The following is a 22795-nucleotide window of genomic DNA, read 5'->3' as shown; positions in this document are numbered from 1 at the left end:
CCCTTAGAATTCACTTCAGTAATGCATGTGTCTTTCTTAGCAAGGTCCCTGACACATAGTGAATGTTCAACAAATATTAGCTAGTATTATTAGCAGAATCGCCATCACTGACTATTAACTGCCAAGAGCAAGTTCTCCTTTTAAAATCCTACTTACTCATTTGTTCAACTAACATTTACTAAGTGCCCACTGTGGTGCTGTTCCTTCTGCTAGGCATTGCAGATACATACATACACACATCCATGCATAATATTCATTCATTGCCATTGAGGAAATTATAATCTAGTAGAGGAGATCAGACACATAAGCAACTAAATACGTATACTATGGGAGGTTCAGTGATTGAGATATGTACAAGGTATTTGGGGACAATAAAAGGATACCTAACCCCTCAACCCTGCCTGGGGGTGTGGTGCAGAAAGGCTCCTTAGAGTAAATACTAGCTGACCTGAATCCTAAAGGTTGAGTGGATGCCATCAAGAAGAGAAGAGATTTAAGGGGCGCCTGGGTGGCTTAGTCGGTTAAGCGTCCGACTGTCACTTAGGTCATGATCTCGCGGTTCGTGGGTTCGAGCCCCGCATCGGGCTCTGTGCTGACTGCCAGCTCAGAGCCTGGAGCCTGTTTCAGTCTGTGACTCCCTCTCTCTCTGGCCCTCCCCTGCTCACGCTGTCTTTCTCTCTGTCTCCTAGAAATAAATAAAACATTAAAAAAAAACATATAAAAAAAAAGAAGAGAAGAGATTTAAAATAGGGAATCCCAGTATAAGCATTCTGATAAGAAACAGCATCCTGTGTTATTATCAGATGAAAGGAAGGCTAGGAATCCTGAAGAGATAAACCAAAAAGAAAGCAGAGAGACCAGAAAGAAGAGAGAGAAAGAGGAAGAGAGAGGGAGGGAGGAGAGAAAGAGATAAGGAGATAAAAGGAAATGTTGAGGGAATAACTACTATCCAAGGAGGGTGGATATCATTCTGTAGGTGATGAAGATGATGCTGGCAGGCTTTGAAAAGGGTAAGGATGGGGTCACATCTGAATTTTAGATCATGCTGGGGCGCAAATAGAGGATGGGCTGGAGAAGGTAAGACTGGAGGTGGAGAAACCAGTTAGGAATAACTTAGGAATCTAGACAAAAGACAGAGTGTCTGAGAATTAAAGCCAGTTTGAGATTCTTTCCTGCCATTTCTTTTTAATTTTTTAAAGTTTATTTATTTTGAGAGAGAGAAACAGAGAGAGAGAGAGAGAGAGAGAGAGAGAGAGAGAATGAGCAGAGGAGGGGCAGAGAGAGAGGGAGAGACAGAAAAATCCCAAGCAGGCTCCATGCCATCAGCACAGAAGCCAATGCGGGGCTCAAACCCATAAACCATGAGATCATGGCCTGAGCTAAGGTTAAGAGTCAGACACTTAACCAACTGAGCCACCCAGACATCCCTTTTCCTGCCATTTGTATCCTCCAAAGCTGGGGGAAGGCATTTCAAGGGGGGGAAGGCATTTCAAGAGAGAAAAGGAATGACTTTGGATAGCATAGTCCAGAATATTTCAGAAAGACTATTTTCTAAATACTTAGCAGGTATATTTGTCCACAGAGTAGGACAGTTTTGCTTATCAAGGGGTAGTAGAGCCCAGACCATCTTAGAATGAATGATACTGGGAACACCTGGGTGACTCAGCCAGTTAAGTGCCCAACTTTGGCTCAGGTCATGATCTCTCAGCTCGTGAGATTGAGCCCCGCATTGGGCTCTATACTGACAGTGCAGAGCCTGGAACCTGCTTCAGATTCTGTGTGTGTGTCTCTCTCTGTTCCTTCCCTGTTTGTTCTCTCTCCCTCTCAAAAATAAGTAAGGATTAAAAATATTTTTTAAAAAATGAATAAGTGATATTCCTAAGGACTGAGTTCTGTCCATGGCCTTAGCATGAGGTATAAGGAAACTTCTCTGAGAATTCTATAAGGTACCTTCTTAGAAACATATCTTCCATGACTTTTTTTTTCTTTGTGGTCTACTCTTTTAAAATTATAATGTATTTTCAATGACTTTGACCTCTTCTATTTGTGCTCCCTCATTGCCTTGGTGATTTTTATGTGTCTTTTCAGTGTTCGTGCCTTGTTTCTTTTCATATATATTCACAACCTTATGCCACAGATGATCACACTTTCAACTTTCCCAGATGATCACACTTTCAACTGTGCTGCTTCATTGTCCCTGAAAACACATTCATAATTATCGGAGTTTACATTCAGATTTGTGGTCTGGAAAACATTGTCATTATACTTCCACAATATGTTTCTTTTCCAGAATTCCTCCTGTTCCTTTCTCTTTGGCCCTTGTGCCTAAGCACCCTGCAGCACCAAAACCGGATCTCCATGGTCTTGCCTGATGAGGTCCTGCTCCAGTCCTGGCCACCTTTTCTAGCTCTCGAAATTTCGCACAAGAACCCAATTTGGCTTGTTTGGCTGGTTTACCAAATGTGCAACAATTTTCTCATCTTTCTTAGCGTCCTGAGATATATACTCCAGAGGGGTGCTAGCCCAATGTGTCTAAGATCTATGGTAGATGTCTGTATGTTTCCAAGTAACCTCTTCTTTAAACATCTTGAACACATTTGGAATTCAGAGGAGGATTGTGACGGAGGATGTGATGAAACTTATCAGGAGGCGAAGGGCGGAACAAGCTGGGATCAGCCCAGTAAGCAGTGTTTGAAGAGCTTGTCATCATCTCTGGCACCCACTGGTCTCCCGTGCAAACCCAGTGCCTTCCGGGTGGTGGTGCTCCTTCCGCTGGTGCATTCCATCCTCCAGCTGCCCTAGACTTCTGAGCACCCCTAATGCTGTGGGCTGCCTAAGGAGAACAGGACGGGTGGGCTGTTCTGAGTCAGCGAGTGCCATTTGTTGAGCATCATTATGACTACATGCCTGATACCATTCTTATGCATCTTCTCTAGTACTTGAGGCAACCCAGAGTAGTGGTGAAAAGCAAGGTTCCAACGTCAGACTGCCTGGGTTCAGATCCCACTCAACCACTTGCACATGGGCACACCTTCTGTAGGGATCTTACAGAACTCCTCTGCTTATGAGCTGTTCATCCCAGAGAAGGCTTTGTAGAAGGGGTGCATAGAGGGTAAAAAGGGGGTGGGAGGCCTGGAAATGACTGGACCTGGCATCAGGGTTTGGCAGGGAGGCCAGTTGGGAAGAGACGCCAAATGACCTGCTGAGTGTCATTGGCTGAAACTGTAGACCCTGTGACCGTCAAGGGAACCCCCGTGAGGGTTGGGGGCCAGGGAGGAAATGCAGTCATAAGCCCCCATCAGACTTGACATCAGAAACTCTAGCTGGTTGGCCCTGCCTAAATCCAGAACGCTGTGCTGGAGCCCCGGGCAGGGAAGCACTCGCTTGGGCCTGGCGGTGGACCTGTCTCCGGTGAGCCAACCTACTTCTTGGCTCCTGAGATGTTCACACAACATTGATGAAAAGTACCACCACTGCCACCACCACGACTATCCTTTACTCTGTGCTCTCCATGCTCCAGGCATTCCACACAGCATGTACATATGTTACTTTGTTGACTTTTTACAGAAACCCCAGAAGGATATAATTATTGTCTATTGCCTTACATAGATGAGATAAAGAGTGTGTGACCAGGACTTGCTCTGATTATAAAGGTAGACGCCCAACTGGAACTAGCTTAAGCAAGAGGCAAACTGATTATAAAGGATACCAGATTTTCCCACCAGAACCCAGAACAGAACTGTGGCTGGGCCTCCAGAGTAGCTACAAGCCAGAACTCGGATGCTGTCATGGGTCTGGCCCACTCTCACTTCTATATACTTTTCTCGGGCCACTGGCATCATTCTCTCTCCATAGGCCGGCTTTCTTCATAGGGTACAAAACATGGCTGCCTACCTCTTCTGAATTTTATATATTATAGATAATGAGACTGACTTGGTGCTCTTTTTGGTCCTAAGGTTAAAAACCCCAAGGGATTTATCCAGCCAGTCAGCCGCCCCACGCCTCTGGTCAGGGGATAGACTGGGAGGTACAACAAGACCACTTCCACAAGACCATGCGGTCGGAACTGAGGAAGGAATGTTTCCCAAAAGAAGGGGAGACTGAACTAAGAAAAGGGGTCGGGGGAGAGAGTGAGCAGAAGAGTCAGGTGGAATAACAGCAGGCATCCACAGCACAGAATTTAAAAGGTTAAGTAACTTGGGCACCGCATAGCTCAGTTGGTTGAGCGTCTGACATCGTGATCTCATGGATCTTGGGGTTCGTGAGTTCGAGCCCCACGTTGAGCCCTCTGCTGTCAGTATGGAGCCTGCTTTGGATCCTCTGTCTCCCTCTCTCTCTGCCCCTCTCCACTTTCATGCTCTCTCTCTCTTTCTCTCTCTCTGTCAAAAGTAAATAGTAACAAAAAGAAAAAAAGGTTAGGTAACTTGTCCCAAGTCACACACAGGCAAAACCAGAACTCAAATTAGACCTTTCTGACTTCAAAGCCTATGCACTTAACTAACATGGGAAAATGGAATTAAGTGGAATGAATGAAAGAATACATATATACATTCATGCATGCATGCATTCATGCATGTATATACAAATACTTGTGAAGCCAGTGCTCAAATCCAGGAAGTCACAGTCCAAATGGTCAGATGTCATGCACGTCTGCTCTACCCGCACACCTTGTCAATTGAAGATAAAGGTGGAGAGTAAGGAGAAGCTAACCTGATGATGAGCACTGTTCATGACTGAAGCCTGTGGCCCAGGCCCCAAAAGCAGATTAAAGCAGCACCCTCGGAGTCTACCCACATCTACCAGTCGACATCCCTGCTGAGCTGTGTTCTAGAGCAAGCCAAAGCCTTGCGCATGTTGCACACACATCTAGAGCCCTGTGATGTAGGAGGAAGTTGATCGAGGGAAAGTGGGACTAGTCTTGGCGCTGTTAACTGCACGTCCCTGATTGGCTCCCACATGTTCCGGAGGGTAGTTCGGGGCTCAGTCTTGGTGTTTCAGAGGAGGGGCCTTTTTTGGAAAAAGGTAGATCAGAGGAGATGGTAGAGCTCAGCTCTCAGTGACTGAGGCCTCCTAAGTTCCAGAATGGGGCTCTCTCTGAGGTTGGTGTTCAAGGATGGGGATTTGAGGCTTAGGAGATCTTAAACCCTTTCTGATACTTGAAGGCAACACGCTCAGTCTTTAAGTCTGTTTGAGCCTGTGTGGCAAACCATTAACAAAATGCTCTTACCTGAAAGAATGAGTGCCCTCTCTAAAATACTCACCCCGTCCCAGGCAGGGTTTATAAAGAGGGAGCACGTGCCTCAATGGGACTCTTTGGGTTCAAGGCCTTTGGTCTATCTAGAAGAGTCATAGCATCTTTTATCCTTGTGAGTTTCATTTTTATTCACATGAAAGTAGGTACAAAACCAAAAGAATTGCATGGAGTTTATCCTGACTTTTTTTTTTTTAGCAAATTGAGTTAAAGTTTGAGAAGTTCAGAGTTTGTTCAATATTTCTTCCTTGCCACTTGCAAGGGAAAAAAAAACCTGTTTCTGGGAGGAAGTTCGGCACACTGAAGAGTCGTACCATGTTTAAGTCGCAGGAGTAATAGTCATAACAAGGCGGGAGGAAAATGAAGAGGGAAATCAACAAGTACTCGCACAGAGCTAACATGTGCCAGGCACAGAGAGATGGAATAACTCACCAAAGGTCACACAGCTTGTCAGCACCATGCTTCCTCCCGCCGCCTGCTGGCAGCTGCCTGTCAGGCCCACACCACAGACCTCGGCTGCCGCTTGCCACCAAGCCCTTAGACCCAACCATCACTACTGGGAAGCAGAAGTGAGGGCGGAGGCTCTGCAGGGCAGAAGCACACCCCCCCTCTCAGATCTCAGTAAAGCAAGGAATGAAGAAGAGGTCAGGAATGTTCTCTTGGCAACAAGGCAGAGTGAAAGAAACATGGACTTGTAGAGTCAAAGCGATCAGGGACCAAACCCTGGACCCTCAGTCTGTTGTTTGTCTGTGTTAGGGGCCCAACAACATCCACCTTCAGGGGAATTCGTGACAAAGGAAGGCGGTGCCTCCATGTGTCCAGCCCATGACAGCTACAGTTACTCTAATATTATCACCAGCTTCATTCATCATCACTGGCTTCATTCTCTCGCTCGCTTGCTCTCTCGGCCAGTTTTCTCATCACATCTGTTGGTGGAGTTATCTGAAATGACCATAACTGATTCTCTGAATCTGCAGCTTCCATTTCTGGCACCAGCTTCTACTCTGGCTCGCCACTTGCCCATCCCTCACTCTGCAGAGCAGGACGTGCGGAGAACCAGGATCACTCACAGGGGGACGGGGGATGGCTGGCGGCAGCAGGGGGTATGCACAGTCCCCAGGGAGCCCCTGGCTCTCTCGGAGAGGCAGGTGTCAGACAGGGAAAGCAGCTGAGGCCGGGATGACAACGGGTGTCTCAGTTTCACTGGGAGACCCACCCAGGTGTCAGGCAAGAATGGCTGGATGGACCTCCCTTTGGCCTGTGTGTCCCAGGCTGCCCATCCCCAGCTAGAAAGGTGCCGGAGCAGTAGCAGGCCAAGGCAGCCATGGATCAAATTTGAATATGGAAATTATTTTGCAATGCATTTTTCAAATGCTGGATTTCTAAACCTAGACATCACTGAGTATGCAAATGATTAGGAGAAGGGGTGTCAAGCTGCGCCAGTGGCCTCATTAGATTCTCAGTGCAGCAGACTTCGTCATTATACTTCCAGCAGTCCACATGGAACTGAGTCCGTCCAGGGCGGCTCTATAATCAAGACGGCTGAAGAGAGACAGAATGAAGAGGAGCAGTATGTGCGGCAGCCTTTTTGTGGAAGAACACTGGGATTAATACCTAGCGGAGCCTTCGGAGGGTATCAATATATTTTTCCTCTGGTGACATCACTCAGTGATTTACTAAGAGCACACTTGTTCAAGCCAGTCTGAGGGACAAAAAGAAGTAAAATAAAATAGTCTCTGCCCTAGAATGCTGAAAGGCACATTCACAGACAGGGATTTGTATATCAGACAATAGCTCAGCGTTTTAATGTAATGGCAAAAGGGAGTGATTGACCCACAAAATTATTACGGAAGATCAAACAGAGCTTTTTCTTTGAGCAAGGGTGATCAGCGACAGCATCACGGAGATGATGAGGCCTGAGAAGGATGCAAAGCATTTGAGAGACGTGGAAAGAGCGACGGAGTGAAGGCCGTGCAGCACAGAAGGCAGAGAGAGCTGCATGTCCGTCACACACAGTATAGGACAGGCTCCGTGCAAAAGGCGGAATGAGTGGGGCGCCTGGGTGACTCAGTCGGTTAAGCATCCGACTTCTGCTCAGGTCATGATCTCACGGTTCATGAGTTCAAGCCCTGCATCAGGCTCTCTGCTATCAGTGCAGTGCCTGCTTTGGATCCCCTGTCCCTCTGTCTCTGCCACTCCCCCACGTGCATGCTCTCAAAAATAAATAAACATTTTTTTTTAATCTAAAAAAGGATGAGCAAGTAACACTTTGAGAGTGGGGTAGATCTTTTTTTTTTTCCTAGGAAAAGCAAATGTTCTCCATAAAAGGAAACCATTATACTACAAAAAAAAAAGAAAAAGAAAGAAAGAAAGGTAACGGTAAAATTCCGTGCATAAAAAAATATAGCAAAAACAGAAGACAAATCTCAGAGGGAGAACAACATTTCAAGCATATCTGACAGGTAAAGGATTACCACCCTGCTACACCAGGAGCTCCCTACAAATAGATAAGAGAGACAAACAGCTCAATGGAAAATGGGTGAAGGATAAGACTAGAGGGTAAAAGAGGAAAATCTAAATGCTAACAGATGTGCGACAGGGCTCTTGCTTACTGCGAGCCAGGGAGATGAAAATTCAAGCAATTAGATACCGTTTTTCATTCCTTAGAGTGGCAGACGTTAATAGTGATAAAAACCTAGTGCTGGTGAGAGAACGTGAGCAAGGAGCCCTTGAGTGCTTTGCTGATAAGAAGTTCAGTCACTACCCACCTGTGGTACAGTCTTCCAGCAACATCCACAACACTTAAAAAAACATAAATATCCTTTTATTCTGCTTTTTCATCTCTGGGAATCAATGCTTTGGAAATACCAAGATATGTATTGTATGTCTTGGTTAAAATTTGGGGGGGGGGATATCCTAGATATTTATCAACAGGGGTATGACTAAATAAACTGAGGCATGTCCATTATTATAGACTACTGTGCAGCTGTTAAAAGGAGTTAGATCTGGGGACCTGGGTGGCTCAGTCAGTTGAGCATCTGACTCTTGGTTTCGGCTCAGGTCATGATCTCACAGTTTGTGGGTTTGAGCCCTGCTTCGGGCTCTGTGCTGACAGCTAGCTCAGAGCCTGGGGCCTGCTTCAGATTCTGTGTCTTCCTGTCTCACTGACCCTCCCCTGCTCATGCTGTCTCTCTCTCTCTCTCTCTCTCTCTCTCTCTCAGAAATAAATAAAACATAAAACATTTAAAAAAGAAAAGAAAAAGAAAAAAAAAAGACTTTCTGTGCAGCTGAGCAAGGCAGCCTGGGAAGGCTCTGTGGGTAGGGACTGCAAGCGTTCTCGCAGCCGCTGAGCCCTGCCCCAGGCCCCTCTCTCTTCTCCGTGACGACACAGTCACCAGAGAGACCAACACAGGGGCTTCAGTGGGAGTGTGGTCCCTGTGGCCTTTTCTTCATGCGTGGCCTTGTTGGGGTACAAATTAGTGCCAGTTTCACCAGTGGTAATGGAGGAAATCTGTTAGCAGAAGGAAGCCTTTGAAGCCTAAAGTCACCATACATAGGTTCTCTAGAATTTTCATGAGCAAAGGCTTAAGGAATAGTATTCTGTAGGTTTGTGAGGTAAACGTCCCTTTGAGGAGAGATTCCCAGCTGAACATGTGTTCAGTGTGTACCAAGCGTACCAAACCGGAACCCCTAAAAATGACTCCATGTTTTTCTGAGAAAGCCAATCAGAGACTTTTTTTTTTCTCTTGAGAAAGATGATTTCAGTCCTCAAGAGCTCTTTTTAAATGTTAGCATGGCGGAGAACGGCATTTTTTATAGACAGATGTTGTCGTTAAATGTGCTCACGGTAATGATGTTTGTTTAGTGCTTATCTCTGAGGAATTCAGAGCACTTTATAGATGTTTTCTTCATTATTTCCTCAAGGTTTTTCGCTTTTCTTTTTCTGATCATGCGTTAATTTCAGCTATAAACTTTTCATTCAGTGTTTCTCACTGTATCTTCCCTGAAATACCTCCTGCTGACCTCATTTCCTACTTACTACTCTCTGCATTTCCGGTATTACACACTCACACCAGTTCAGATATTCTAGGAAACATTCAGAATCTTCCCTTTCGGTGTCTTAGGCTTCTCTTTGTCTATTTGCTGTTTTTCCTCACTCTTGACAAACTCTCCCATCTACATCTACACCATAATTCCTTCCCCTTAAAACAATTGTCAAAACATACCTTGTTTTTCTACATAGAAAGTTCCTATTTTACTTAGTTTTAGTTTACTTGTTTCTAACTGCTCCGCTCTCTTTTGCCTAGGGGTAGCTAATTCAAGGTAACATGTTCTTTAACATGGGGACTGCATAGCATTGTGAATCTGGTATTTAGAGCAGAGGGATTTTTTTTTTCCTAAAATTATTTCTCTTCCAGTCCTCAAGGAATTTGTTAGCTTTTCTTCTTCACTGCAGTCATCCTTAAAGAAACAATACAAAAGAGTCAAGACTTTAAGACAAGCAAATCTTTTTGTGTAAATCAACCAAACACTTCCCTTGCTTCGGAAAATAACCATGTAGAACACTTTTTCACTGGCTTCTAATCAGATGGAAGTGTGGTAAAGAGCTTCATCCTGAAAAGATCCTGGGATCATGAGATTTTATGCAAGACACCATAGAAATCGTTCCCTTATTCTACTGATAGGGGAACTGAGACTCAGAGTTCAAAACAGTTGTCTGTGGTCACAGAAATACTTGGGATACTTTCAGAATTTAGTGTAGGGGACAAGATACCTGAAAAGTTAAAGTCCCCAAGGCAGTAAATAGCATGATGTAATGAATGATTTGGTTACTCTGGACCATTTGTGAGCTGGTAAATCTCTAACAGCTGGGGGTGGGGGTGGGCAGAGGAAGCCCCGAATGGCTGTGTTTGCCAACTACGTGGGTGCCAATTTCAAGCCAATTTCAGCCTACCGGTGTGAAGCCACTGAACAAGGAGTTGGGGAGAGATGAGTGCTGTCCAGTTTGGGCTCCTGCAGAACAGACAGTCTGGCTGGAATGAACAGGTCTGTAAAGAGGAAGACACCGGAGCTAGACCCTTTCTCGGCACGCATCATACCTTTCAGCTGTGAAGGACTATCCTTGATCTTTCTTTTGAGCAACTGTAGGACTTCAATCCTTTGTTCTTGCTATTGCCTCAGTGGGTAAAGTGCTCTTCACCAAACGCGCCATCACATTCCAGTGCCCCGCTCAAAGATAAGTGCCTTCATCAAGCTTTGTTCCCACCCCACCCCCCAACCCAGTCAGGAATAATTACTTGTATTCTGAATCCCAGAGTACTTTATTTATACCTTTTATTAGGGTAATTACCAAAGCCTAAAAATTTTAATATTATTGTCAATAGATAGTGTCTTTCCCCAATAGACTGTCCTCAGAGGGCAGGGGTCTTGTTTTATTCTTTCGTTGACAGAGAGGCAAAGCAGTGTAGAGGGTACAGCCCAAGCTCGGGAGCCAGACATTTCAGCTTCTCACAAGCTTGCTGTGATGATCAGTGAGACTACTGGAATGTTCAGTGCCTACCACATACTAAGGCCTTACTAAACGCCACCTGATATTGTTACCTGTAACACACAGCCCAGTCCTCGGCACAAAAGTGGCATGCAGTTGCTTGGGTTGAATTTAATTAAAGTGAAGCAGGGAATGACCTAGCTAGCCTTTTGGGAAGTTAGGAGAAGGTGTGCTAAAGGGGACCCCATGTGCATGTTATTGTTGGATAGATGAGAATGAGCTAGTAAATAAGGTCATTCGATCGTAGAATTATAGAAACAGAACCTAGTTTTCCCACTGTGGCATGATGAACACAGTACAGAGTGGAATTGTCTGTGCCCTTCCCTCACCACATGTGCTAGAGTCTGTAAATCCATAAATATACCATTTGTTATTGCAAATAGCTTTTATAGACTGCTGTTAATTGAAATATGTCCTTTTCGATACTGTGCAGTTGCTTTCTTAAAAATCTAAAAGCCAGACTTTATGTATAAATACTATTAAATCTCATCCCATTTGGTTTAGTCCATTCCAATTAATTCATATCACTTCCAACCTTGATTCTGCAATGCGGTATATCTTCTATCCCATTTAGCTTTGTGTTGTCTGCAGTTTTGTAAGCAGGGCTTCTGTTTGGTTTTACAAAACACTGTACAGGCCACTTGGAAATACAGAGTCTCTGGATGTGTCACTAAACACCTCACTCCATGATAATCTTGATTCATTAAACAATATTTTCTTTTTCTTTTCGGATATAGATTTTAAACTCCTTTTAAATCTGTCAAAGTATACGATAATCTATATTCTATGGCATGGCGTCCCCAGGGGTGTCCTGAAACTTTGCCAGAATGCTACCTCTGCAACATTTTTGTTTTACAGCTAGAATAAGTCTATTAGAAAACAACACACAGCTTACTTGTGGAAACCTGTACCTGATTAACCTATTTTAGCTCTCAATATCAATACCTTCCTTTTCCAGTAGGAACAAAGGATTCGTGCTTCAAAATAGTGAAGTTAACTCTGTCAAGATAGATTAGGCTCCGTGCACACACCTTGCCCGTCTTAGGTGAGAAGTTTGGACACATCCCAAGGGCAGTGAGAGGCTGTTGAAATTCTTGACTAGGGATCATATAACCAATGCCAGTTTGGGAGGAGCCCTCTGGCAGCGTGTCGACAGTGTACTCTGTGGGGCTCCCTAGGTGAAGTTTGCAGTGGCCTGCAGTAATCCTAGCACGTGCTGCTGCACCATGGGACTAGCCTAATAAGTAGTAAAAACAGAAGAGAATACATTTAAAAGATTTAAAAGAATAAAACTCCACAGGGACTATTGGGAGAAGATGATAAGAGTGAACAAATAAATAAATAAATAAATAAAAATAGGTACATTAGAGGTGCCCAACTTTTCCCCGTTGTTGAACACACAGAAAATGATCCCAGTTTGGCCACGGGGATAAATAGGGCTACTCAGACTTGGAGGTGACCCAATATCATGGGTCCCCACGATGGGGTCTCCCTGCCGCCAAGCCCTATCTCCCCTGTAACCACTAGCTGAAGACCTTAGTATCCCCATGTGGCTGAGAAGCGATTTGGACATTTCTGCTTTAGAAATAAGTACTCTTGGCAAAAGGAAGAAAAACGGATTTACACCAAAATGGGACTTGCACTCAGAGAAGACTATACCCATAAAGGAAAGCGGACTTTTGGTTCAGTGCATAATTCTGAATACAGAAGTGAAATGGGGCTTGCATACTTGGAAGAAAACGATCACCAAGGTTAATGCCCAACACGTTGGTCCAGGACACAAACCACTGTCCGTGTTCTAGTGATGCAGTAAAATCAGGGCAGTGGCTGCTCAGGCCTAATATGGGCATGAAAGTAAGCAGCCCCTGCCTCGGTGGGAGATACAGACCACACCAAGGGAGGTGCTAGGCAGACACCAAACTGTAGACAAAAGCAGAAACAAAGGAATATTGGTTTTGTAAGAATATGGGGATCTAAACCCGTTTACTTGAAAAGTTATGAAGTACTGCCCATTTGTTGCTCCCGGTTGATTTATGTAGTTAATAATTAAGTAGTTTTGTAGTCCTGGTGCCTCGTGTATGCTACTAATTTGCATTGCTGCACGGAGGAAATTATAGACTGGGAAAGTGCAGGGGCTCACAGTCCATAATTCCTGTGGTAATTGAGGATGTTTGGTTTTAGAAGATGAAAAGGTGTTCCCTCTTCAGGAAGCTCAAGGGCAGAGTGAGAACAGCACCCACCAACAGAGTCATGCAGATTCTATTATAAAAACGGGAACTAATGGCTCTCCTAAAAGATAATGGACCCACACATTTCTCCTGAGTGGCAGCAGGGCCACCCTGTGAAGGATTCCAGGGGGCACCCACCTCTCACACTGGAGTACATATGAATGGTGCTTCTGAAGTGGGGGGACACAGCCTGCTCAGACGGAAAGACCTGTATGATTCACCCTGGTGCCCTAGCCAACCCCAGCAGGTGCCTGTCTGCACTGACCCGTGGCGTTCGCCACCGGCCCATCCCCGCTTCCTTCCCCAGCTGAGCTGTGTGCTTTCATCCTCACGTATCATTTTATTCCAGTTCAGATCTACCCGGTTCTCCACATGGCTTCCCACTGGACCTCTGTTCCAAGCCAAAACACATCCTTCTGGCTCATTTGCTTCCGTCATTCTGTTGACCTTTCTGGAGCTATTTGCTGCCCTCACTATCCTGCTCCTTGTTACAGTTAAGTAGAAAAAAAAAAAAGCCACCAGCCGCACAAGGCAGGAGACTCTGGCATCTTCCCAGCACCTGGTACAGGCTTCAGTTTTAGCGCTTGCCACCTCTCACCGTAAACATTTGTTTACATTTCTGACTCCTTCACTCGGTGTGAGTTCGACGAAGGGCAGAACGACGCTTCTTTGAGCCGCAAGGTTCCGCAGGATGCCCAGGACAGAGTCGATCCTCTTTTAATGTTTGGTACGTGAGTGAGCAGCTGGATATATTACCTCTCTTAGGTATGGACATGGTAGTCTCATTCTGGGCATCCAGGTTAAAAAGAATTTCCTCTCTATTACGCACCGTGCCTGGGTCCGTTTCCATTTGTTTAACAGCCCCCCGGGTGATGCTAAGGTCCCTGCCAGCGGCTTCTGAGTCTTTCGTTTACCCCTGTGCAGGTGGGGAAGTGGAAGGACAAGTCCCTGCAGATGAAGTACTACGTGTGGCCCCGGATGTGTCCTGAGACGGAAGGACAGGAGGACGACCATCTGAGCATTGTAACCCTGGAGGAGGCCCCCTTTGTCATCGTGGAAAGTGTGGACCCTCTGAGCGGAACCTGCATGAGGAACACAGTCCCCTGCCAAAAACGCATAGTCTCTGAGTATGGCCCCGCCCCCAGGGCTCCGGGTGGCGTGGGCAGTCCCGTCTCACACAGCGGTCAGCACTGCCGGGGCTGGGACCCGAGGCATACAGTGTTCAATTTTCGGTTCCCCCCCCCCGAGCAGAGGAATCCCTAGCAGGCCCGCGGTGTGGTGTCTGGGCCTGTCCAGATCATGCGCTGGCAGAATTACCGCCAACCATCCCAACGCGTCTTTGGCCTTGCCTGGTCTCAGCACGCAGGACCTGAAATTTATGGAGATTTACGCTTGCGTTGGTGTTGAACTATGTTTTCTCCGGATATCGTCCCCCAGAATATTGAGATTTAAGAGCATTTTTGGAAATAGGTAAAATTATACTGTTAGAAGTCAGGATAATGATTCTCTTTGGTGAGAAGGGGAAGTGCCTGGAAGAGAGGAGAAGAGCGTTTACCTTTCTGTACCTGGATTTGGTGCTCGTTAAGTGGTTGAGGGTCTACAGATGTTTCCAACTGAACCCTTAGGCTGTGTGCACTTTCCTGATGTACATTGTACTTCAAAGGAACACTAAAAACTGTGAGGAAACGCTGTTTGGTGTGACAAGCTAATGAAAGAATTGCAACTCTGTCGTCTGATCGATTTCCTCACTCGGGTCTGATGCACATTGTGCTGAGCTGTGAAGGGGAGGCCCTGCTTTGGGGTGGGAGTTTGAATGGTAAAGGATAAAAGCTGCCTCTTGTATAAAGCCTTGTTTTGTTGTTTGTTTGTTCGTTCGTTTGTTTCTTCAACCATTTAGGAATAAAACAGATGAGGAGCCAGGTTACATCAAAAAGTGCTGCAAGGGGTTCTGTATTGACATCCTTAAGAAAATTTCCAAATCTGTGAAGTTCACCTATGACCTTTACCTGGTTACCAATGGCAAGCATGGGAAGAAGATCAACGGAACCTGGAATGGTATGATTGGAGAGGTGAGTGTCAGAAAGCAAGGGCCATTTCCATTTTGTTTCATGTTAATGTTAAAAAATGCTCGTTTGTAAATTTTAGAAAATACAGAACCGCGAGCAGGCTCTCGCGGGCACACTGTGCTAAGGACGCCAGTGCCGGGCCACTGCGGTGGCCCCTGGCCTTCCTGAGTGCTCTTCCTGAAGCCCTGTGCTTCCTCCCAGGTGGTTATGAAGAGGGCCTACATGGCGGTGGGCTCACTCACCATCAATGAGGAGCGATCTGAGGTGGTCGACTTCTCTGTGCCCTTCATAGAGACTGGCATCAGTGTCATGGTGTCACGCAGCAATGGGACTGTCTCACCTTCTGCCTTCTTAGGTAAGTGATATGCCTGCTGGGGTGGGGGACGTGGAGATAAGGAAGGACGCATACTCGGTATGAGGAGTAAGGGACCTTAGGGGCGAGCACGTGGCCAGGCTCTTTCAGCCAGGAGGTGGTTTGCTGGCAGCCTGTTTAATTTGGGGGACTTAAGTATTGATTATTCTCAAATATGAAAACTGAAGAACACCCAAAAACAATTGATAGCACAGCATAAAACGCTGGAAGAAAACAGCGTTAGGCTGGCAACCAGTCAGCCTACTGGAGTCTCATTCCTCCTGCTAGGGACTACTCCAGTCTCATTCCTACCTCGTAGTCGGCACTTGGCCCTGAGCAACTGTGCTCCATTCTGGGACTCAGTTTTCTCATCTATAAAGAAGGCATTTCAACTAGCTGATCTCAAGGGGTACTTCCTCCTGCTTTAATAATGTCTAACTCTAGGGGCGCTTGGGTGGCTCAGTTGGTTATCACGGGTCGTGAGTTTGAGCCCCAAGTCTGCTCTGTGCTGACAGCTCGGAGCCTGAAGCCCGCTTCAGATTCTGTGACTCTCTGCCCCTCCCCCACTCTCACTCGCTCACTTGCTCTCTCTCAAAATTAAATAAAACATTAAAAAGGATCTAAAAAAATGTCCAATTCTAGATATCATTGACATGCCTTTTTAATTATCTTCAAGGATTGAACTCGGTGCTACCAAAAAAGGTTTTTTGTTTCCACGTGCATTTTTCTGAGCTTTGAGAGATACAGCTGATCTGACTGATGCTTGCTCGCATTTTACCCTGCCCATTCTCATGTCGTTCTGTACTTCCTTACTCTCCAGCATCGCTTATGTGTCAGAGCCTTAGATGTGATATAAGACCTGGTGAGACAAGGCCAAGATTTCAGTTAAATGAGGTCTTTTGTGAGCTCATACCCCATATTTTTTGCAGAGGCCGTGAGAGCAAGGGATTGGAAAATAAAATGTCACCTTGAAAACCGGACATTGGGCTGGGAAACAGGAGGCTTGGCTTGGACATAAACAAGCTGTAAGCCCTTGGACGAGTCACAAACTCTCTGAAGGACATCAACTTTTTTTTTTTCCATGAGGATATTGGAACAGACCTTGACTGATAGTACTTTAAGCTCTATCTGGCAGGCAGTGGGGGAAAGGGGAAGTTTTTAATTAATGCTCTATAAAGTAGAGTTATAGGTGCCATAGAATTTTTCTATAAATTACTCAAGTTTCTCAGCTAGCCTTCTTGGAGGAGCAAATTCTGGACCTGCCGACTTTATGTGAAATATTATTAGCACACGCTATATGCGTTAATCCTCATAGCAGCTTTATGTATTTTATTTGTTTTTTTTTTTCCTTTGCAAAGATAATTGGAACATTAAGAAATACAGACAAAAGTGCATTCTGATTCTAACCACAATATAGCACTAACCTCAGCTTCTGAACTGGAAGAGCTAGTGATACATCAGCATAGCCCTCGATGACATAGCAGTGCCAGGCAGGGTGTGTGTGTGTGTGTGTGTGTGTGTGTGTGTGTGTGTGTGTGTGTGTGTAGGAGAAGCAGTTAGTTACAGGGGTAAAAGAAGCCAACATTCATTGAATTCCTATTATGTGGTTTTCCGAGTGTTACTGTACATCTTTTTGGTGTATTATCTCATTGACACCATTATTATACCCGTTTTGTGTCTTGGGAAACTGAATCTTAGACCCATCAAGCAATTTTCCAATAATCTGTCAGTTCATAGCTGGCAAATGCAGGATTAAAGCCCAGAGGTGCTGCCTTCAGGGCCTGTGTTCGGTAGTCACGGAGCCATTTCAGAGTGCAACTCCTAAATCCGGAACCAGTGTGGTGGGCACAGACAAACTTTGCCCCAGGGGACCTCAGAGGATAACCTGGCCCTGCCAAGTTCTGAGTATGACCTTGGAAAGGACCTTGACCTCTGTAAAATAGAAATGGTGATACCATAATGCAAGGGCCACTATAAGGATTATATAAAATAGATGGTGAAAGTACTTTCTAAATTGTAAAAAGCAATACAAATGTGTGTTGTCTTTTGTGTACAGAAACTTGCCCTGGGCTAAATGCGGGGAAAGGAAGCTCAGAGGGGATGCCTTTACTCAGTTACTCCCTAATCTAAGACAAAAGTGAAATCCGAGTGGGACTATAATCCGGGAGAGCTGAGGGGGAGGGGCCTTCCCTACTCCACCACAGAGAGGCTTCGAATTAAATCTGTTACCCTTACACCTCTGGCTGCCACTGAAAGGTTTTATGTTTCACAGTTGGCGTGTGCCTCATCAAGGTCCTTTTTAAATTGTTAAATGACCGGGTTTTTGTAACTCCCTTCAAAAGTCCAAAAGTAAAGTAGGTTTCAAGTAAGAAAATATTTTCTAATTTCCAGCCAGTTTTTCCCCTTTTGCAACTTCATCTTTATTAATGATTTGGAAAGTGGAAAAAACAGTATGTTAATTCACTTAGTTATGAGTTTACAATGTGACGTGACAGCTAAAAAGGCCAGAACTATTTTGAGACACAATTGAGGGAACATCGTATCATGGGAAAGAATAGCAATTGTCCCTTTTTGTAGGCCTTCAGTGAGGTGGTTCTTGGAATATGGTGTTCAATTTCTAGATGCCTCTAAGCCAGAGAGGTATAGATCAGCTGGAAGGGATTCAGCAAGAATGATTAAAGAAATTAAAGAAGGCACGCTCTTGCTGTCTTGCCTGGTCCTATCTTAAGAACCCGTGTTAGGGAATAGCTCGTAGTTGTTTTGTTAATGACAGCTGATGCTGTTTCCTTGTCACCTGCTGCATTCCCACTGTTAAGAGTCACTGATTGTCAAGATGGATGGATTTTTTTTTTTTTTTTTTTGGACGTTGACTTCTATTCTTCTACCCTAACGATGGTCAATAAAATCCACCACAGTAAAGTGGGTTGAAAAGCAAATTGAGGCTGGGAAGTTTAGGAGAGGTGAGGCAAGGGGACCAATGACATTCGCGGGGTGTCATTATCACTGAACCAAGTCAAGCCTGGACTAGTGACCTTATCTGTTGGGAATGAATTTGCACATAAGGTTGGGAAGCATTGGTGAAAGCCTGTCCAGGTCTCCATCACGTGGTGTGGGCAGCCGTATCGGTGAGAACGTAAACCAGGAACCACACCCATATGATTCATTTATTCCAGACCTGGTACTTCTTATGGTTGTACATTTCCTGGCAATGGCAGAAACTATCTCAAAGAGTTCACAGGCAAGAAGCTCTTCCTCTTTGGAAGAAAAGAAACCTTCACTTGCCCATCTGGGGAATGGAGACCCCCAGATGCAGCCTCTCCCCCCTCCCCAACTCAGGCCCCGGCTCTCTGAAGGGACGCAGCCCAACTGTGGTCTGTTCTCCTCAGAAAACACATGCTGCCTGAGCAAATGGATACACAGATGAATCAGAATCCGTTTTTCCTCTGTCTTAATTCCGAGCGCTGATTCTGTCTTTCCTTCCCCAGAGCCATTCAGTGCTGACGTGTGGGTTATGATGTTCGTGATGCTGCTCATCGTCTCAGCTGTGGCTGTCTTTGTCTTCGAGTACTTCAGCCCTGTGGGTTACAACAGGTGCCTCGCTGATGGCAGAGGTGAGGCCGGCTGCGGCCGTTGCGTTTCTGCATTTCTTTTGTGCTGGTGGTCACCTCCGGGCCTCCCTACCCCTCCTGTGCTGTCTGCTCCCCTTCCCTAATGCTCCCATCCCTGAAAATGAATTCCCTCAGCCGCCTATGTCAACAGCTTGGCAGCTCATTAGAAATACCCCAGTTAAGACGTCAGTCTGAGTGTGTGCCCCTCGCTGGCAGAAGCCTCACCCGACAAGCCCAGTTCTCCCCTGGGGGTAAACTGGAGGAATGCTGGCGGGAGATCACGGGGCATAGACAGGTCAGAGGAGATTATTTTGATAACCTGAGGCGATGAGTGGTCTGTCCGAACAGATGGACTCACAAGGCAGATAGGCCCGTATATTAAGAATAAAAACTTGAGGCTGCCCTTGGGTGTAAGCAGGGTAGTCGTGGCTGGAAGAGTCCTCCACCACTGAGGTACAAGCTCCCCAAAGCATGTGACCCTGGCTCAGATCCCGCTTCCGGGGGTACAGACGTTGGCTGTTTGAAATAAAATGGCCAACAGATAGCAGTTCTCACACCGAGCTACCGTTGGGCGCCATCCGGTTTTCTGGCTAAGTGTGGGTCAAGAGATATGAGGGCTGCCCGTGTGTTTGAGGCATTTATGAGACTTCACAGAACATTTACTAAAATTTTTGAAGGGGGCCATGGGACCCTTGCAAATACATCCTCCAGACCATTCGAAAAACCCCAGAAAGTTAGGAACTATTACACTTTTTACGGAGTCTTCCCCCTTCCAGAATGTGAGCTTTATTCTGAAAGTATGCCTCCGAGAGGAAAGGTTTTTTTTGTTTTTTATCTGGGCTACACAAAGAATCATCTGTGGGGCACTTAAAAGCCCAAGGTTCTTGGACCTCATTTGCTAATACTCTGACTCACTGAGTCCCGTGTGGGGCTCAGACCACTACTATGTTTCAAAAGAGTGGTTTTCTACTTTGGTTGCAAAATAGAATAATATATATAAAATAATTATAGAATAATAACCACACAACAATTTAATAAGAATCTTTGGGGTCGGGGTTCTAGGCGACAGCGCTGTATCAAAGTTCCCCTTGTGCTTCTGCTGACTTCACACTCCAGGCTGTAAACCGCTGCTGCCCTGAGGTATTTCTAGGCGCAGACCTACCTTCTTATTTGGCTAGTGCATTCTGGAGCAGAGGTCTGAATGTCTCCACAATAGGGTATAGTCAGGGGACTTTGTACCGGTGCTCAAGGGTCTTCCAGAAGCCAGGACCTACTCCCCATCCTGAGGAGTAATAGTAACAAGTGAAACCTCTGAGAAACACACAAGTACGTACGTATGTTGACCGTGCCCAGAACTGGGATCAGTGGATGCTCTCCCAATCACCATGAAGAAGTCAAGGAGGTGAAAATCCAGCCACAAAATTCAAAGCAAGGGCTTATAATTACTTTACCGAAGGATGCTAGCCTTCGCGAAGGAACGCCACACGGGATCACTTGAAATATCGAGTCTCCTTGGGGCGTTGAACAATGTACAACACTTTGATTTATGAACAACTTTTTAGTTACACATCTGTTCCACGAAATAAGGTCCACACGCACAGATGTGTGTGCACAGCTAGACACTAGGCTTGACATGTGTAGTCACTGATTTAGTTGTCAGAGCAGATGCTATCAGGATCACAGAGAGCACCATAAGACTTGTGCTAATGTGTCGTGAGACTATGCAGGCAGATGTCTGTTTCTGTGGTGGAGGGGCCCCGTGCAGACCTAGACATCATGGCGAGATCTTACCATCGCCAAGCCCTGAAAGCAGTGAGGCCACGATAAACTGATGGGCAGAAGGCCTGGCACTGTGGATGTAAAGGTTGGATGGAAAAAAGGTCAAAGACAGTCTACATTTCTGCCCTCAGATAGTGTAGCCAAGCCAGGCATCTGTGACTTCTTCCCTGGGCTACCTGATACTCTCTTACACAGAAGCTACCATGGTAGGAAACTGGTTGGGATGTGTCGGCATTGGACTGGGGTCCAGGTTATCTTTGAAACATTCAGTGCTAAGTGCTAGAAGTGAACGAAAATGAGAATAAAGGACATTCAAAGTCGGCTAGCATCAGTGAATAAAATTATGGGAGGCCCATGATAATGGTAGAAGAAAACTTCACACGGTTCTTGTTGGCCTTTTGTGGAGTTGAAATCCTTTCTTGGTCGATACAAATACAAATTTTAGGAACAACTGTGGTAAGGACACAAGTGTGATGTGAGTGGGGTAGTTGCCTTTGTTATTCAGTTTTGACGTGATGTTGAGGGTCTCGTATGCACCACAAGCCGGCTCCTCCTGCACCCCCAGCTGAGTCATGAGCATTAGTTGAAGGAGGATCTCACACACACCTCAGGGCCCCTGGAGTTTCTTCTAAAGAACCCTCTTCTGCCTTCCTGAGGGACCCAGGAGAAGAGAGGCACAGGCTCTCGAAAATGTCTGCATCTTAGTTAAGTGGTTTCCTGCTCTGAGCAGGAACTTACCAGCTCTGTGTACTTGTAGGTGGAAATAGAACCAGTGATTCGGTCTTGACCTTCTGCCCTTGTCTTTTCATCACGACAGAGCCAGGTGGCCCATCTTTTACCATCGGCAAAGCTATTTGGTTACTCTGGGGTCTGGTGTTTAACAACTCCGTCCCCGTGCAGAACCCAAAGGGGACCACCTCCAAGATCATGGTGTCTGTGTGGGCCTTCTTTGCCGTCATCTTCCTGGCCAGCTACACTGCCAACTTAGCTGCCTTCATGATCCAAGAGGAGTATGTGGACCAGGTTTCTGGCCTGAGTGACAAAAAGGTAAGAGAACCGTTTGAAACCTCCTGTCTTGTCCTCAGTCCTATTCTGAGCCATGCTCGAAAGTTCTCACGTACCTGTTAATTTCCTCCACCTTTGCAATCAGGGTAGTTCTTTCTTATGTTTCCTTACATGGGGACTTGGGAGCAAAACTCAGGGTCCCTACTGAAATAATAGTACTTCACATTTGCCTTCTGATTTGTGAAAGGTTGGCAAAAGCACGCCCCGGGCTGCAAATAAGGGGCTTGGTGTGGTCGCGGCTTTCTGAGTATGTGGTACCTCCTGCAGGACATGCCTGGGTGGCCCGTCAGCGCAGGGCTGCCCATCCGGCGTGTTATTAGAGGGCCGCCCCCGGCACCCCCAGTGAGGGCGCGGGCCCATTGCGGCCTTCATTTTCCTCCCAGTGGTGTTTGGCTGTGGGCTCTCCGTTTGTTCATCTGCACACTCGTGTGTTCCCAGGGCTAAGCAGGAGGGTGGTACACACTGTTCCTGAAGAGAAGGAACTGCTATTTAACACGATGACTGCCCTGCGTGGTGCTGGTGAATAGGTGGCCCCCATACGTAAGGCAGGCCTCTCTGCCGGGCTCTGCAGTTGGGAGGGGAACAAGAGTGTCTGCTGGCTTGCATCTTTCCTGGAGGAGGATGTGGGGAACCTGTCCTACATACAGCACCCTCCAGGTCTGCCGGAAGCGTCGCAGCGTCTGCGGGCGGGTCTGTCTCCTGAAGCCATGATCGCTAGGATGGTCCAAGACCGGGGATAGGAGCTACCTCCACGGAACGGCCAGTAAGACTCATGGGCGCCCCTGCACGGTTCTGGAGACTCGCTCACAACAGATTTCCCACCGTGTGCTTCCTTGCAAGTTAGGAAATGTGAAGGGTGCCTGGGTGGCTCAGTCAGTTAAGCGTATGACTCTTGATC

General features: G+C 46.2%; 1 protein-coding gene across 1 annotated transcript in view; it reads left to right on the top strand.

Moving 5' to 3' along the window:
* GRIN2B (glutamate ionotropic receptor NMDA type subunit 2B) overlaps window positions 1-22795 on the top strand; it is a 286938-nt gene that overhangs the window by 221379 nt on the left and 42764 nt on the right. The window contains exons 4-8 of the mRNA XM_039239959.1: window positions 13952-14154; window positions 14925-15096; window positions 15295-15448; window positions 18931-19056; window positions 21650-21879. Coding sequence (XP_039095890.1) covers window positions 13952-14154; window positions 14925-15096; window positions 15295-15448; window positions 18931-19056; window positions 21650-21879 — 885 coding nt within the window. The remainder of the gene's footprint in view (window positions 1-13951; window positions 14155-14924; window positions 15097-15294; window positions 15449-18930; window positions 19057-21649; window positions 21880-22795) is intronic.

This window comes from Hyaena hyaena, unplaced genomic scaffold (assembly GCF_003009895.1).
Source record: "Hyaena hyaena isolate Hyena2069 unplaced genomic scaffold, ASM300989v1 scaffold_164, whole genome shotgun sequence".
Lineage (NCBI taxonomy): Eukaryota > Metazoa > Chordata > Mammalia > Carnivora > Hyaenidae > Hyaena > Hyaena hyaena.
The sequence above is the reverse complement of the archived record's forward strand: the minus strand, read 5'-3'. Positions and strand labels throughout refer to the sequence as shown.